Source organism: Cetorhinus maximus, chromosome 9 (genome assembly GCF_964194155.1).
Source record: "Cetorhinus maximus chromosome 9, sCetMax3.hap1.1, whole genome shotgun sequence".
Lineage (NCBI taxonomy): Eukaryota > Metazoa > Chordata > Chondrichthyes > Lamniformes > Cetorhinidae > Cetorhinus > Cetorhinus maximus.
The window spans coordinates 83,088,630-83,106,129 of NC_135887.1; the positions used below are offsets into that span (position 1 = coordinate 83,088,630).

Genomic DNA, 17,500 nt, shown 5'->3' on the forward strand with positions numbered 1-17,500 from the left:
ACAGTGAGCTTTTGCTGCACGCATGAGTGAAGTTCCCCGTTTGCCCTCCTCCCCCTACCAACACAGTCAGTGCTGAGCACTGCAGCATGTGTTTCATGCTGGGCGGGCCTTAATTGGCCCGCCAGCGTGAAATCGCGATTGCAGCCCGATCACGGGCTGCGATCGGCTTCTCAACTGCTGCCACCCGCCCCCGCCAAGCCCACCCAACGAGGGCAAAATAGTGCTTTCTACCCTTAATTAGCACATTCCTTAGATAATATCACCACCTTCAACACCTCTTTGTCCTTTTGTCTGTGACATCTTTTGGTTATCTCCACCTATCACTGGCCCTCTATCCAGCTCTACCTGTCCCACCTCCCCACCTTAAACCAGCTTATATTTCACCTCTCTTCTATTTTTACTTAGTTCTGTTGAAGGGTCATTCGGACTCGAAACGTTAACTGTGTTCCTCTCCGCAGATGCTGCCAGACCTGCTGAGTTTTTCCAGGTATTTTTGTTTTTGTTTTGATTTTCCAGTATCCGCAGTTTTTTGCTTTTATATCTGTCAGATGATTGGTCCTGAGATCTCCCCTAACTGTGTGGGTGGACACCCCATGCCAGCGGCTCTGAAGGTCACAGTTGCCTTCCACTTCTATGCCTCTGGCTCCTTCCAGGGCTTGGTGGGTGATCTTTGCGGTGTCTCCCAATCAACTGTCCACACTCGTGTCAAGCAGGTTACAGACGCTCTGTTCAGATGGGCTTTGACCTTCATCCACTTCCGCTGTGACCAGGCAAGTCAGGCACAGTGAGCCAGAGGCTCCACGGCCATTGCTGGCTTCCCTGCGTCCAGGGTGCAATAGAATGCACACGTGGCCATCAAGGCGCCAGCAGGTGAGCCCGGTGCCTTCATCAACAGGGATTCCACTCCATGAACATGCAGATAGTTTGTGATCACAGAATGCAGATACTGCAAGTTTGTGCAAGGTACCCAGGCAGCTCCCACGATGCCTACATCCTCAGACACTCCCAGGTGCTGGGGCTCTTCAGTGCTCCGGCTTGGCTGGATGGTTGGCTGGTGGGTGATAAGGGCTATCCCCTCAGAAGGTGGCTCATGATGCCTCTCCATCATCTAAGAACAGAAGCTGAGGAGCACTACAATAGGAGCCATGGCACCACCAGGGCTGTGGTGGAGAGAGCCATTGGTCTTCTCAAGATGCCCTTCCGTTGCCTGGACTGCTCAGGGGGTGCACTCCAGTACCCTCTAGATCGCGTCTCTGTGACATTGGTAGCAGGCTGCGCTCTGCACAATCTTGCGCTGGAAAGGGGGGATGCAGTTGACGATGAAGGCCTTGACGCAGTGGGTGAGGCTGCACATGATGAATCCAGCAGTGGCTCAGAGGATGAGGAAGCACAGGGAAATGATGAAGGGCAGCACGCCGATCCGCTACTACACCAAGGAGGCAGAGACATCAGGGACACTTTAATCCAACGAACCTTCAGCTAGCTGCACACACATGGATCAGCAGGACCAGCATTGCCTGGGGCTTCCATGTGTGGCACTTGGGTGCGACATCTTCCACCTCATCAGCTGCAACTAAGGGCTGAGTACAGAAATATCAATGTCCACTCAAACACTCATGATAAGTCTATGAAACATACAAATGCAGCACAAAGGAAACACCCTCAACCATGGTCAGAAAAGTGGACTTTATTGCCACCAAAATAAAACACAAACGTTGCTCTGATATACATAATGATATATTCCCTAATCTAGGGCCAACACAAAATCACCAGTGGCAAACCCGTGGAGTGCCTAACGTGCCTTATGCTTACGTTTGCGGGTTCTACGTCTAGGTGCTGCCCCACCGCTCGGAGTGGCTTGTGAGACAGCCTGACTCTGCTGTCCTGTTGGCCTCGATGATCTTGGCGGCCGTCCTCTGGCCCGTGGAGCCTGTGCTGGCCCCGCTTGGGAGGGAGTGGCCAGTTCCAGAACTGGCACCTCCCCAGTTGTCGCAGCCTCAATGGATGCCACGGTCACTGGCAGAGGGGTGGAGGAGCTGTTGCCCTCATCTGGAGCGCCCTGAGAGGAGCTCGCAGTGACGACTGGCAGCTGCTGCGCCGACGTGAGGTCATATTGGACCTCCCTGCTCACTGCAGATGGATGGGCACCGAGCGGCAACACTTGGTGCCCAGAACATCTCCCACATTGCGAATGACCACCTGTGGCCAGTACCGCTGTGAGGGCTTGCAGGTCAGAGCGTAACCCAATCAGAAGATTCTCAATCTGCTGGAAGCCCCTCTCCATGAGAGTCGCCAATCTCTCAATGGAGGAAGCCTGAAGCTCTGTTCTGAAGTTCATGCCATCACTGACACTCTGCCTGGACTCCTCCACCACAGAGACCAAGTGAAGCACACCTTCATGCAACCCTGCCAGATGCTCCCGTGCACCCTGCCGCTTGTCCTGCAGCTGCTGCATGGCTGACATCTCCAGAGGCACATCATCACTGCCGGACTCAGCATGTGCCTGGTCCCCTGCAGTCCTCCGGCTGCTGGCGCCATCGGAACTCTCTGTCCGTGCCATCTCCTCCAGCGATTGTGAAGTGCCCTCTCCACTGTGCCCCGGGACACTAGCCGACATCATAATCCCCACCGAAGTGTTTGTCGCTGCGCTGGTGCCTGGCTCGCTGAAAGGATGTGACGCAAGTTGCAAGTGTTGGCCCTCAGGTGTGGAGGGGGGACTCTGGACTTGTTGGTGGCGGCCATGCGGTGGTGATGCTGAAATTAATAACAAGGACAATGCATCAGTTAACATTCAGTCAGTAACACCTTTCAACCCTTTACCCCCCAGCCTCATAAGTCGCTCACCAGAACCTAAGGAGACAAACATTGGTGGGGTGGTAAATAGTCAAGAGGAGGCCCAAACATTACACGTGCATACAGGCAGGCTGGTCAGATGGCCTAAGGAATGCCACATGGAATGTTATGTGGATAAGTGTGCAGTTAAGCACTTGGGCAAGACAAGCAAGGTACGGGAATACATGAATAATGGTAGGACCGTGGGAAGTCACAACGATTACAGGGACCTTGCTGGGCAGACCCGTTAAGGTAGCAGAACAGGAACATAAGGCGTTTAACAAGGTCGAAGCCAGACTTGCCTTTATTAGCCGAGGAATAGAATGTAGGAAAAGGGAGGTCATGTTGTAAGTGGAGAAACCGCTGTCGAGGCCACAGCTACACTTCTGCGTTCACTTGTGACCTGCGCTTCATGGGAGGGATGGCATTTGAGTGGGGAGAGTGCAGAGCTTCCTGACCTGGATGCATGCCGACCTGGAGAGTTGGAGCTTTGAGGAAACATTGCATACACTTGCGACATTTGCCGTGGAGATAAAGAGATTGACAGGTCACATTATTGACCTTCATACCGTTATGAGGGGCATAGAACGAGTGGGCAGAAGGCAACATTTCCCCTTGACGCAGGGATGACTAACGTGGTGGCATTTATTTCAGTTGAGTGCCATGAGGTTGACAGGTGAGGTGCTGAGGACCTTTTGGACAGAGTAATGTGGGACACACTGGCTGAAAGGGTGGTGGAGGTACAAACCCTCCTAAGATGCAATAAGTCTTTGGATGTGCAGCAGCGATGCCATGGCATGTTAGGTCATGGGGATAGTGATCACAAATGGGATACGGCGACTTTGGAAGGTGCTAGAGACGCACATCCTCAAGGGGCCGAGGGACCTTTGTGTATGACCCACACGTCTGACTGCATCAGTCTGTGAATGAGCAGTGTTGATGCATTAACAATTGCAACAATCATCAGTGCTTTGGATGGTGGGGCGACAGAGTGGATGGGACTGTGGCCCTCAAATACCTGGCCGCTGCACCCCAGCCTCACCAACACCTGCTGACCTGTCCGCCTGCCTCCTCTCCAGCTTCATGGCCTGCTCCTCATATGTGGTGAGGTGCTGCAGCACGGCATGCCCACCACCAGTCCACTGACGCTCCCGGATATTGCTCTCAGTTTTTGCCCGCAGAACAGAGAGCATTTATTGGGGCTGATCGCTCATGTACTTTACATGCGCACACCGCACCCCAACCACAGTGGCCCATCTGAGGCCTCCAGTGGCTCCTGTCCACACTACTGGTGATCAGTCCCCAGAAGATAGTATGGCTGCTCCCAATCCCCTTCCCCAACGGCCACCTTGGACACAATTGATGTCCATCAATTTGAATAACACACGGGTCTTAGCGCCCATGACAAGGAGGCGCAACTAGGTGCGGCGCTGAGGCCAACAGATGGCTCTTGGCCACGAGACCTTGAGGCTCCCCTTCCACCATCTCATCACCATCAATAAGACATGTGTTGGAGTTCTGAGTATGTGTCGAGCTGCCTCCCCTGCAGGTTGCCCCCAGACTACTCAAATGTGACAAATACCAACATGTGCTGTGGGGAGAACCCATCTTCTCCTCAACCACTAAGGCTGATGTAAGCATGGTCACTATCTGTTTGGCCACCCAGCATGCACCAAATGCCCAATGCAGTAACGGCACTAAGATGTGTGGGGGTGCAGCCTCAAAGGCTAAGGCTACCTGCTGGGTAAAATGGCCAAGGCTGACATGGTGCTCACCCTTCCAGAGCGCAACAAATCCTTGAAGCGCTTGCGGCACTGTGTTCCTGTGCGCTGCACACCATCTTGAGAGCTAACAGCCTCTGCCACCTCCTGCTGCACCTGCAGGTCACGTGGGGGGCCCTCCTCCTCCCATCCTCTGGAAACAAGACCCCCCGATGGTTGGACACCTCTTCCAGGAGGACAGCAAGGCAGGCATCAGAGAACTGAGGGGCACAGTGGCCCCCTGCTGGCCTACCTTGCAGCCTGCCCCCCTCCTTCTCCTCTGCCCTCACCTCTTGTGGTGCCCGGTCGCTGGCCATGGTCAGCAGCCTAAAGGAGGCTGCCTGGCCGTTCTTTATACAGACTGCCGGTTCCCCATTGGAACTGGTTGTCTGAACACGCCCGCTGCCAATTTAATTTTGCCGCTGAACACGGGAGTCTGAAACACGCCTTAATTGGCCCGCCGCACAAAATGGCGGCGCGGCCCATTTCGGTGGCGGGGATCGGCTCCCCACCCCCCACTGATTCGGTCAGGCCCGCCCGACAAACACAAAATTCAGCCCATCCACTTTGCTAAGGAAAATAAAAAAAACATAATTTTTTTGAATGGTGAGACACTGGGAAAGTTTCGAATTTAGAGGGACCTGGGTGCCCTTGTGCATGAATGACAGAAACTCAAATGCAAGTACAGCAAGCAATTAGGAAGGATAGGTCAAATGGAATGTGAATTTAAGATTAAAGAGGCCTTACATTTATACAAGGCATTGGTGAGGTCACACCTAGGATACCTAGAGTGCGCAGATTTGCTCTTCTTACTTAATATAGGGCATACTTGCCAAACAAGCGTTCACCAGACTGGTTCCTAGGGTGAGGGAATTGTCCTGTGAGGAGAAATTGAGCAGACTAGGCTTTGTTTCCCTGAAGTTTGGAAGAATGGGAGGTGATCTAATTAAAACATAAAACTCTTAAGACGCTTGACAGGGTATATGCTAAGAAAATGCTTCCTCTGACTGGGGATACTAGAACATGGGGGTTACAGTCTCAGAATAATGGATCGGCTGTTTAAGATTGAGGTGAGGAGAAATTTCACGCAAAGGATTACTAATCTCTGCCCCAGAGAGCTGTGAATGCTCACGGCAGGGATTAATTAGCTTTTTTTTTTGTATGAAGATCATTAAGGGATATGGGGATAATGTGGGAAGATGGAGTTACAATAGAAGGTGGAGTTGTGGTAGATCCTATTTAATGAGAGAGCAGGCTTGAACAGCTAAATGGCCTACTCCAGCTCCTATTTTTTATGTTCTTATGAACAATCCCAAGATTCCACTTCCAGTCGCTGCACCACAGCAAACACTGGTACAATCTCAGGACGTGCTGCGTATATTGACACATCCTAGAGGATCCCTTGAAGCACTGATAGTTTTGTGAACTCCTTATAACTATTGATGCACTTGAGGGCATGTTTTGAAAATATTTACTGGGATGGCCACAATGAAAATGCCAGCACATTCTTGAAAAGCCTCTGCAAATATTGACATAATCCTGAGAACCCTGCCAACACATGGCTTCAGGTCAAAGATGGGCAAGGAAACCTCCTGCTAATTACCATCTACCATCTTCCCACAGCTGATTCCCTCAGTATTCCTTCACGTTGTCATGAAACTAATATACCTCTTCGTAATATTTTTCTGGTTTATGGTGAAGTAGGTTTATGGGGGTAAGTATGGTTGGATCTGTGTGTGATTTAATTACATTCTGCAATTGAATCACAAACCTTTTGCAGTCAAGCAGACTGCAAGCTTCAAATCATCAAAAGAAGCTAGATGCTTGACATGCTAATAAGTGAACAAAGATGCTGGCTTAGTATGTAAGGTGTGAAGGGAATTTGCATTTTTAGATACATGAAGGGATTTTGGATTTCAAAGGGATCTTAGTCTGTTTATAACAAGCCAGATAAGCAAGGCTAAGGAATGTTTATTTTTCCCAACTGTTACTGACAATATATATTGGCAACATGAAAGTTTTTATATTATGAGGAAGATAGTTTCAAAGACATATGGAACAATAGAATTTACATATTAAAAAAGAGAGAAACATATATAGTTTTTTATTCTCCTTTATATGTCAGAACGCCATGTAAGGTCGAACAGGAGTGCGTGAAATAGCCTGAATAAAGCCTCCAGCATTTGTGCATAAGTCTGCTATCTAACGAAATGGAAGCTGGAGAAAAGACATTTGGAATTCCACTGTCCAGGGTGTTGTGTTAACTTGCTGAGTTTGTTTTAAATCTAAAATCTATTGTGGACCGTTGCCTTAAGGCAGTGTAACTGGGAGTTAGGCTAATTAAGAAGTTTCGGAGTTATTATAGTAGTAATTGTAATCTTATGTATTGCTTGACATCTTTTATTTTGTTAATAAATAATTTAATTTAAATTTTTTAAATTACTAAAGATCTTGGTGGACTCACTACTTTTGAATTTAGTGCACACATCTCGTAAGAAATACAAATTGCAAAACCATTGTGATAGCGCAACCAAGTTTCCCTCGTGGATTTGGTCCGTTTGGCACACATCATCTACCACATCATAACAATGTTGAACACCACTGGGAAAAAGCACTGAGGGTAGCAGGAGCACAGAAATGTACTCTGGGTGGGGGACTTCAATGCTCAGTACCAAGAGTGACTCAGAAGCATCACTACTGACTGAGCTGGCTGAGTCCTAAAGAACATTATCTGCCAGATTGGCCCTGCAACAAGCAGTGAGGGTACCAATAAGAAGGAAAAACCTACTTGACCTCACCCTCACCAATCTATCTTTCGCAGATGCATCTGTCCATGATAGTATTGGTAGGCGTGACCACTGCACGGTCCTTGTGGAGATAAATGTCCCATCTTCACATTGAGGATACCGTTCATCGTGTTGTGTGGCATTACAACCGTGTTAAATGGGATGAATTCGGACTTGGCAGCTCAAAATTAGGCTTCCATGGACTGATGTAGCCATCGGCAAGGCAACCACAATCTGTAACCTCATGGACTGGCATATCCCACATTCTGCCATTACCATCAAGGCAGGTGATCAACCCTGGTTCAATGCCGAGTGCAGGAGAACATTCCAGGAGTAGCATTAGACAAACCTAAAAATGAGGTAATGACAGAAAAAACTGGAAAAACTCAACAGGTCTGACTGCATCTGTGGAGAGGAAAACAGAGTTAATGTTTCAAGTCTGTATGGCTCTTCTTTAGAACCATATAATTCATACAGACTTGAAAGGTTAACTCTGTTTCTCTCTCCACAGATGCTGTCAAACCTGCTGAGTTTTTCCAGCATTTTCTGTTCTTATTTCAGATTTTCATCATCCGCAGTATTTTGCTTTTATCTAAAAATGGGGTGCTAACCTGGTGAACCTGCTATGAAAGGGGAGCCCAGCACATCAGTGCAAAAGACAAGGCTGAACCATTTGCAACCATCTTCAGCCAACATTGTCAGTGGATGATCCATCTCAGGCTCCTCGTGAGGTCCCCAGCATTAGTCTTCAGCCAATTTGATTCACTGTACATGACATCAAGAAATGGCTGAAGGCACTGGATACAGCAAAACCCTGGCAACATTCCAGCTGTGGTAATGAAGCCTTGTGCCCCAGAGCTAGCTGCACCCCTAACCAAGCTTTTCCAGTATAGTTACACCACTGACATCTACCTGCCAATGTGGAAAATTGCCAAACTACATCCTGTCCAAAAAAAAAGAGCAAATCTATCCAGCCAATTAATGCCACAATAGCTTACTCTCGCTCAACAGCAAAGCGATCGAAGGTGTTTTTGATAGTGCTATCAAGCACCACTTACATAGCAATAACTTGCTCATTGATGCTCAGTTTGAGTTCTGCCAGGACTAATCAGTTCCATACCTCATTACAGCCTTGATCCAAACATGGACAAAGGAGCTGAATTCTAGAGGTGAGGTGAGAGCGACTGGCCTTGACAGCAAGGCAGCATTTGACTGAAGCTCTAGGCCTAAATTTTTCAGATTGCGGGGTTTCCCTTCTTGCCCTACTGAGTCCAAGTGCCCTGCAGCCATTTAATGCTTGAATGAGTATCAATTGGCTTCAGGCAGGACTTCTGTCCCTCACAGGAGCTGCAGTGGACTGAAGAGGAACTTCAGGAAGATGCATAAGCCTAAGTCCCGGAGAAGAAGGTAAGTTTAAGGGGTCCCAGGGCAGGAAGGGTAGGCAAGGCCTGGGGGTGGCTAAGGGAATGATCTGGCTGTTGGGGGAAGAGGCCGGGGGGAGGGGAAAGGGAGGTCCAGCGGCCACTGAACCAAGGATGGGGGGGGGGGGGGAGGCGCCTGCAGTTAAAAAGGGTGCTTCTGAAGGAGGCACCCCCCCCCCACCCCTGCCTGCATCCCAGCTTCCCACCTGAGATCTAAGCCCATTCTTTTTCTGGTTTCCTCCACGCCAGGTAAATCCTTCTGCCAGCCTAAAACTTGAGGCTGGGCAGGAAAAAGCCCTCAAGTGTAAGGGCCTCAAGTGGGGCAAGGGGCTGTCCCATCTGAAGCCTTGCTCACCCCAGCGTAAAATCGCTGCGATGTCAGGGTGGGCAGGAACCCAGAGAGAATCCCATTCCTTCAATTTCACACTCCCCGCCTGCCTAAAAACCCACCAGCGGGGGAGCGTGAAATTCAGGCCCTAGTAAAATTCAAGTCAATGGGAATCAGGGAAAACTCTCTATTGGTTGGAGTCATACCTAGCATAAAGGAACATGGTTGTGGTTGATGGAGGCCAACTATCTCATGCACAGGACATCACTCTAGGAGTTCCTCAGTGTAGTGTGCTAGACCCAACCATCTTCAGCTGTTTCATCAATGACCTTCCCTGCATCATAAGGTCAGAAGTGGAGATGTTATTGATAATTGCACACTGTTAAGTACCATTCAGGACTCCTCGGGTACTGAAAGACAACATTCAGATCTACGCTGATAAATGATACGTTACATTTGGGCCACGAAGTGCCAGGCAATGGCTATCTCCAACAAGAGAGAGTGTATAACCATCTTCCCTTGACATTCAATGGCATTACCATTACTGAATCCCCCACTATCAACATCCTCAGGGTTACCATTGACCAGGAACTGAACTGGATCAGCCATATAGATACTGTGGTTACAAAAGGAGGTCAAAGGCTTAGAATTCTGCAGCAGTCTCACCTCCTGTCTCCCCAAAGTCTGTCCATCATCTACAGGGCACAGTCAGGACTGTGTTCAAATACTTTCCACTTGCCAGGATGAGTGTAATCCAGTCAAGAAGCTCAACCACCAACAACAAAGCAGTCCACTTGATTGGCATCCCATCCACCACCTCACTCATTCACTCCCTTCACCACTGGAGAGTAGCAGCAGTGTCTATCATATACAGCAGTTCACCAAGCCTCCTTTTACAGCATCTTCCAGATTCACTACACTTACAACCTTGAAGTGAAGAAGACAAATGAGAATACCAAGCCCTGTGAATTTCCCTCCAAGCCACACACCATCCTGTCCTGGAACTATATCACCGTTCCTTCAGTTGCTGAATCAAAAACCTGGAACTCCCTTCCTAATAGCATTGTGAGTGTATCTATACGAGATGGACTGCAGTAGTTCAAGAAGGCAGCTTTAAAACACATTCTCAAGGGCAATTAGGGATGGGCAACAAATGCTGGCTTTGCCAGCGACATTCACATCCCACAAAAGAATAAAAGTAACTCTAGCAGACCCCATACAGATACTAACACATTTCTGGGGACTGCTTGCAAATATCGACACATTTCCAGGGAATTAATGGGGGGGGGGATCTTGCTGGAGTGGTGTAAGCTGTTAGATTTTTTTCCTGTATCCTTCAGTTCAAAATTTTTTCTGCCGTGATTATAAGCATGAGCTTATATGGGCATTGTGAAGACCAACAGTGCATCTCTTTAACCAATGGGATTTAAGGATCACAGAATCACACAGTGCAGAAGAGGCCCTTTGACCCATCGAGTCTGCACCGACACGTGATAAACACCTTACCTACCTACCTAATCCCATTTACCAGCACTTGGCCCATAGCCTTGAATGTTATGCTGTGCCAAGTGCTCATCCAGGTACTTTTTAAAGGATGTGAGGCAACCCACCTCCATCACCCTTCCAGGCAGTGCATTCCAAACTGTCACCACCTTCTGGGTAAAAATGTTTTTCCTCACATCCCCCCTAAACCTCCTGCCCCTCACCTTGAACTTATGTCCCCTCGTGACTGACCCTTCAGCTAAGGGAAACAGCTGCTCCCTATCCACGCCCCTCATAATCTTGTACACCTCGATCAGGTCGCCCCTCAGTCTTCTCTGCTCCAACAAAAACAACTCAAGTCTATCCAACCTCTCTTCATAACTTAAATGTTTCATCCCAGGCAACATCCTGGTGAATCTCCTCTGCACCCCCTCCAGTGCAATCACATCCTTCCTATAATGTGGCGACCAGAACTGCACACAGTACTCCAGCTGTGGCCTCACCAAGATTCTATACAACTCCAACATGACCTCCCTACTTTTGTAATCTATGCTTCGATTGATAAAGGCATGTGTCCCATATGCCTTTTTCACCACCCCACTAACGTGCCCCTCTGCCTTCAGAGATCTATGGACACACATGCCAAGGTCCCTTTGTTCCTCAGAACTTCCAAGAGCCATGCCGTTCATTGAATACTTCCTTGTCAAATTACTCCTTCCAAAGTGTATCACCTCACACTTTTCAGGGTTAAATTCCATCTTCCACTTATCTGCCCCTTTGACCATCCCGTCTATATCTGCCTGTAGCCCAAGACACTCAACCTCACTGTTATCCACCCGGCCAATCTTTGTGTCATCCGCAAACTTACTAATCTTACCCCCCACATAGTCATCTATGTCGTTTATATAAATGACAAATAATAGGGGACCGAGCACAGATCCCTGTGGTACGCCACTGGATACTGGCTTCCAGTTACTAAAGCATCCTTCTGTCATCACCCTCTGCTTCTTACAACTAAGCCAATTTTGAATCCACCTTATCAAATTACCCTATATCCCATGTACAATTTGATAAGGTGGATTCAAAATTGGCTTAGTTGTAGGATGGAGAAAGAAAGAGGAGCAATGAGGGGTGGGTGGTGAATTAAAGTCAAATTAAAAATTTAAAATCTCTAACAACAAATTACTAGATGTAGGAATAAGATTGAACAATTTAAATTGTTCCTCTTCTGAGTTAGAAAGGTTGATTGGCATTGTATTAAAAATTATGATGCCATTAAAAAGATATGCTGTTAAGTTTCATCCCTAACTTTCTGTGACAAGTTTAATGGCCATTGATGTGCAAGTCCAGCAAGTTCTTTAAAATTACAGGGATGCTAAGGGCAAGTCACTGTTTTGGGCACAAAACAATGTAACAGAGCAAGATCTGGCCTACTAAGATGCTTGAGGGGCTCCCTGCAAATATCAACATATTCTAGGAATTCACATGCAAATGGTAAAATGCCATCCTGACCTGGGCTTCTGACCACATACACTCTCCATCACAAAGAGCACCTGCACTCATGAATACCCCATGGCTCTCCAATAATTGTACTTGCTGTGCATTTTACAATCATTTTCACCTTGCTAACATTGCCCACCTTACTCCCTGCCTCAGAAACCCTAATCCATGCAGACTTGACTGTTCCACAGTCTGGCATCACATCCACCACAATCCATAAACTTTGGCTCATCCGAAATTTATCCCCTGCCATATCATGTTAATTTATCATCCCAGTCCTTTCTCATCTGCATTGCCTTCTGGTTCCCCAATTCCTTTCATTTAAGATTTACATGATGTTTCAGTTCCTTCATGGTCTCATTGCTCCATTCCTCAATAAACTCCACAGGCATAACCACCTGCCTCCTCCTTCAACCATTCCTCTGACTCTGGAATTTTAAACATGCTTCCTCTTTTTGACCTACCATTGGCTCCCATGCCTTGAGCAACTAAGACCTCAAGCTCAGGGATTCCCTTCAGTAACCTCAGCCTTTCCTCCTTAAAAGCCACCTTCTTGAACAAGTTTTTAGTCACCACTTCTAATATCTCCTTCTTTGTCTAAGTGCCCATTTTATCTGAGTGTCTCTGTGACATGCCTTGGAACATTTCTCTATGATAAAGGTGCTATATAAATGGGACTTGTTGTTTATGTTATAATGTACACAATGGGTATTGGTAATGTAGGATACACATTAGGTATCAATGGTTCTAGGGTGCACAAAGCATGTTATTGGTAAACTATCAATTTGTACATCTCTATCAGCAGCCAGCAGCTCCTGATCATGGAGGTCCAACACATAGCTGTGTCCCACCTTCCTGGTACTGGGTCCTGCCAGTATTTAAGCATGTGCTGGGGTTACACCCATACTGTGAAATCCTGGCACTCCTGAGCTTAGTCAGCCACTTTGGGGAATGGTGCTTCTATCCAGCACTGGGATGGGAGGAGGGGGCAAGAAAATCTGCTGAAGCCTTTCATCATGAAAGTTTTACTTGAGGTCTTCCTTCAATATCTTACCCAAGTAATGATCTCTGTCTGTATGCCTTCTCAGTTGTGGCTGATGATTGAAATTGAGCTGTATTTCAGCAATATTTTCATGTCCAAGGCTGCTTTGATCAGGGCCTTAGTCAACATTTTGTAATTGGGAGAATTACTGGTTGAGGCAGCAGCCTCAGTTGGCAGCTTGCACCTACAAATTTTAGCAGAGGGCTGAACACAGCATTGAGAATGTGACTTCTGCGGGAGAGATTTACTCCACTATTTTAAGGGCAACAGCATGCCCGAGGATGAGGGCATTCATACAGGACATGGACTGAGGAAGAAGCTGCTAGGAAATAAACCTTGACAAGAGGGCAAGTTTCTAAAACCAGGTTCTGACACTCTGAGCATGTCAGCTCCTTCATAAGTTTATCTTCCCTATGATAATATCTTTCGAAACTCTTCAAAGTTTATTTTTAAATAATTAATCGAAGGATTTACTTGAGGAAGCTCCAGTCCTGAAGTGCCCCTTTCAGAAATAATAGCATAGATAGGAACTGCTGCGAGCCAACAAAAATATTAAACAATGACCATTTAGACCTTTATTGAGTATGATCTTTACATTGCTGATAAGGAACTCACAGTCGATCATTGATTACAAAAGCTCTGCAGTCCTTTGTTCTGATACGTGTATTAATATTTGCTTGGACATCCACCTCCTCATCTCCCCTTCGTCTTGGCCTCTCACCCTTCTGCATCAACATTCATATAATCACCACTTGGCGTCAGTCTTTTTGGGTGATGTCTGAAATGGATGTAACAAATAAATGGGGGTTGCTCGATGTTGATATGGTTATCCCCCAATCAAACATATCACAATCAAGTGTCCAAATGCTTAGAAAAAGTGAAAGGAATCTGCATTTTCCAAATTGTATTACAAACTGATCTCTTTGGGGCTAGTTATCAATTTTCAGGTTGAGAGGTTGATATTGATTGAAGATGGGTACTGGTGGGTGTAGGATGTGCATTAGCGATCAGTGTCAGTACGCTGCAGGTTTAGCGTGCACGTTAGGTAATGATGGGTGCAGGGTATTCAGTAGGTGTATTATGTATAGGATGCACAGTGAATATCAGTGAGAGTGGTGCACAGTGATTGTGAGTCTGCATAAGATGCACAAAGAGCACTGATCAGTCACACACTCATAATCAGTGAGTGCAGGGGGCAGTGAGGGTCAGTGGGTGCAATGGGCATAGTGAGTGCTAATAGGTATGCAGTGCACAAGAACCTCAGGGGTATAGATTGCAACTGAGAGACAATAGGTATATGGTGCATATTGTGTATCAATAAGTGTTAGGCGTACAGTTGGCATCAGTACAGGCATGGTATACTGTGGGTAATAGCGTGTAAAGAATAAAGATGAATAGGTGTTGGGTGTATAGACACTGTCAGTGACTGCGGGGTGTACAATGATAGTGCACCATCCATATCAGTGAACATAAAGTTCGCAAAGTAGCCATCAGCATGTGTAGGGTGCAAATTGAGTGTTGGCGAATTACAGGAAAGTAAACTAATGAACATATTAACATAATGTAATAGTTCCAAATATACTATTTCCAGCTTTTCCCAAGCACCTACAGCACATTTACTGCCAATAATAAGGGGTTACTGGAGCTAAGGAGCTCAAGCAAAAAACAAACACATACAACAAGAAGATAGACTTTCCTGCCTCAAGCAGCTCCTTATTCCTGCCCTTTTGGAGTAGGCTGTTCAAGAGCTGTCAAGATGGCCTTCAAAATGGCAACACAGGCCACGGCACCTGGGTCGGGTCGGGTGAGCTGAGCTGAAGAGATGTAACTTGCCCGTCCGGCCTTCGCTATCATATCCTTGGTGGCTTCTGCACCTGCTTCAGCTTTCTGGAAACAGAGACAGAAGATGAAATGTCAACAGTCCTCAATCCCACAAAGGAGTCTCAACCCACATTGCCATTCTGGTCCTGAGATCAGTGTAACATAGCCTGCATTATAACACATTCAGCAAATGCTAGGTCCCCTGCATCATGTGCTGTGTTTAGTTCTGACCGGAGCACCTATGTCCAAATAATTATTAACCTTGAGCTAGACATATGTACACCAGAGATAATCATGTTACTTATTTTGGCATGAAGCAAAGCTTAAAAAATTCTGAATATTACAGGACGCTACTAGAAGCAATCCGTTATTGTGTTCTACCAGTGTATGAGTTGGGTACTCATGGATATTAATCCAATGCTAAAGAATATTAAACAAGTAGGGGTTCATTAGCAAGATAGAGAAATTGCACACTCCATAACTTCTTTTGAAGCTGCTGAGATTATTTTTACTGGCCCACAACTCCAATGGCAGAAATCCTTGTCAGATATTTGGTCCAAGTCATCATTCTTTTTTTTACCTCAGGCAGTGAGTGTTAGCAAGCTAGTCAAATGTGAAGGGTATCAATATCCAGTCCAATCCTGCCCTCACCAGTCATCGTTGTACACATGCACCAGCAGCATTTCTGGATAGAGATCAGGAGCAACAGCTCCAGTTGATGTTTGTCTCCCACACTCACGTATTGATTGTTCCCTACCTGCACAGCCTCAGCCAGCACTTGCAGTTCATTGCTATCTTCATCTGTCAATTTACTTAACTCCTCCTCAGCAGGACACAGTGAATCAAGCTAGGATAAAAGGCACAAAATAGTGCAGATTGGGATCCATGCAAAACAATTAAGTTAGTATGCAGCCTATCTCATCCATGGAGATATGTCCAGAAAAATAAACATTAAAGAAAACCAATCCTGAAGCCCAGAAGCTGCTGCTCTCTACAATTTGGATCTCAATCACATTTAAAGGAGATGTTTTCATTTAAGAGCATAACATCACTAGCGTGTGCCTGTAGCATAAAGGTCTTGCACATAAAAGGTTAATGTGGGACTGAGTACAGTACCACCCACACAGTGATATATGAGAACATATGACCCACACCTAGGGGTCAGCGTATTGTTGGACAGAACCCTATGTAGAAGCAAGCATGGAGACAGCTCCTAGCTTGGACCTTTACCGTACCTATTATATAGTTTCTAATGGTTAATAAATACTTCCTGTTGAGCTACCTAAAGCTGCAAAAACCTTCATAAGACCTAATGAACTATACCCAAAACTTTACAACAGTGTCTAGTCCCTAGAGGAAAATACAAGACATTTCACAGGAGCATAATCAGACAAAAATGACACATAGCTAAAGAAGAAGAAATGAGTATGGGTGATTTTATTACAGACAGGTTTTAAGGAAGTTCTTAAAGGAAGAGAGGTGGAGACGTTAGGGAAGCAATTTCAGAACTTAGGGCCTAATCACCTGATGGACCGTTTGCAGATTGTGAGGTAACGGGAGTTGGAGGGTGTTATACAAGAGGCCAAAGTTGAAGGAACACAGTTCTTGGAGGGTTGGAGGAGGTTAACATTTTGGGAGAGATGAGGCAATGAAGGGAACTGAAAACAAGAATGAGAATTTTAAAATCAAGCTGTTCATTTCCCACCCACACATGATGATATAATGATGCAAATGATGCATAATTAAGTCCCCTACCCAAGTAATAGTTTTTTTCATATAATAGTGGCCCTTTAATAAGTAAATCCTCATAGTTGGTTCAGTTGTAATAACCATCACCTCTGTCTGAATTTCTGCACTAAAGGAACTGATAACAACTATCGGAGGGAAGAGGTTACAGGCACAAGGAGAAGCATGAGAAGCTTAACGTTGTCTGGAAAAAAAAAGAATTCAATAGACAGAAACATGGACCAAGGGAAGAGAGCTACACCAACAGGGCAACTATCCCTGCCACCCTTGCATTTTCTTGGCAGCTAGACTGAGTGAATCCAACAAGTTTATGTTGAGGTTTCCCAAATTCAGAACAAGTCAGGGTTCAAAATTGTTACTAAGCTTTGGACCCTCCTGGTCTGTACAACTCAGTACTACAGTGAGTAGCACATGCCACATAACATTCTTCCAAGACCATATAAAAGTGATAGGCTGGATTAAATACCCTTTAAGAATCTGTAATACCCGTTTCTTTCACCATTTAGCTGCAATTGGAGCTGCTCAAGTGTAAGGATATAGACTCACCATGGTTCTATCTCCTAGCTCCGCACCTCCATATCTGTGCAACAAAAAATAAATTAATTAAACAATTGTCAGCAAACACCACAATTCACATCAGCACTCTGGAACAAAAAGAGAACTGAAAAATTCAAGCAAAACTCTGCTATTTCTCACTGCAACAACGTCTGTTAGAAAGTCCAGCCATAATGACTATTGGTGTGGTAGTCATCTATCTCTGTTTAGCAAAATGGGGATATGAC

General features: G+C 46.2%; 2 protein-coding genes across 7 annotated transcripts in view; both read right to left on the reverse strand.

Annotated features, from left to right (window-relative positions):
• The window catches only part of LOC144684760 (immunoglobulin superfamily member 22-like), a 137,578-nt gene extending 123,058 nt beyond the window's left edge, over positions 1 to 14,520 (reverse strand). The window contains exon 1 of the mRNA XM_078548947.1: positions 13,767 to 14,520. The gene's annotated coding sequence lies outside the window, so the exon portion shown is untranslated. The remainder of the gene's footprint in view (positions 1 to 13,766) is intronic.
• tkfc (triokinase/FMN cyclase) overlaps positions 13,702 to 17,500 on the reverse strand; it is a 148,244-nt gene continuing 144,445 nt past the window's right edge. For 5 of the 6 annotated variants that reach the window (XM_078548952.1, XM_078548951.1, XM_078548953.1 and 2 more), the window contains 3 exons: positions 17,265 to 17,298; positions 15,730 to 15,819; positions 13,702 to 15,038 (listed from right to left, as the gene is read on the reverse strand). In XM_078548952.1, the coding sequence (XP_078405078.1) occupies positions 14,865 to 15,038; positions 15,730 to 15,819; positions 17,265 to 17,298 (298 nt within the window). In that variant the 3' untranslated portion in view covers positions 13,702 to 14,864. The remainder of the gene's footprint in view (positions 15,039 to 15,729; positions 15,820 to 17,264; positions 17,299 to 17,500) is intronic. The other variant, XM_078548950.1, reaches the window with a different exon arrangement.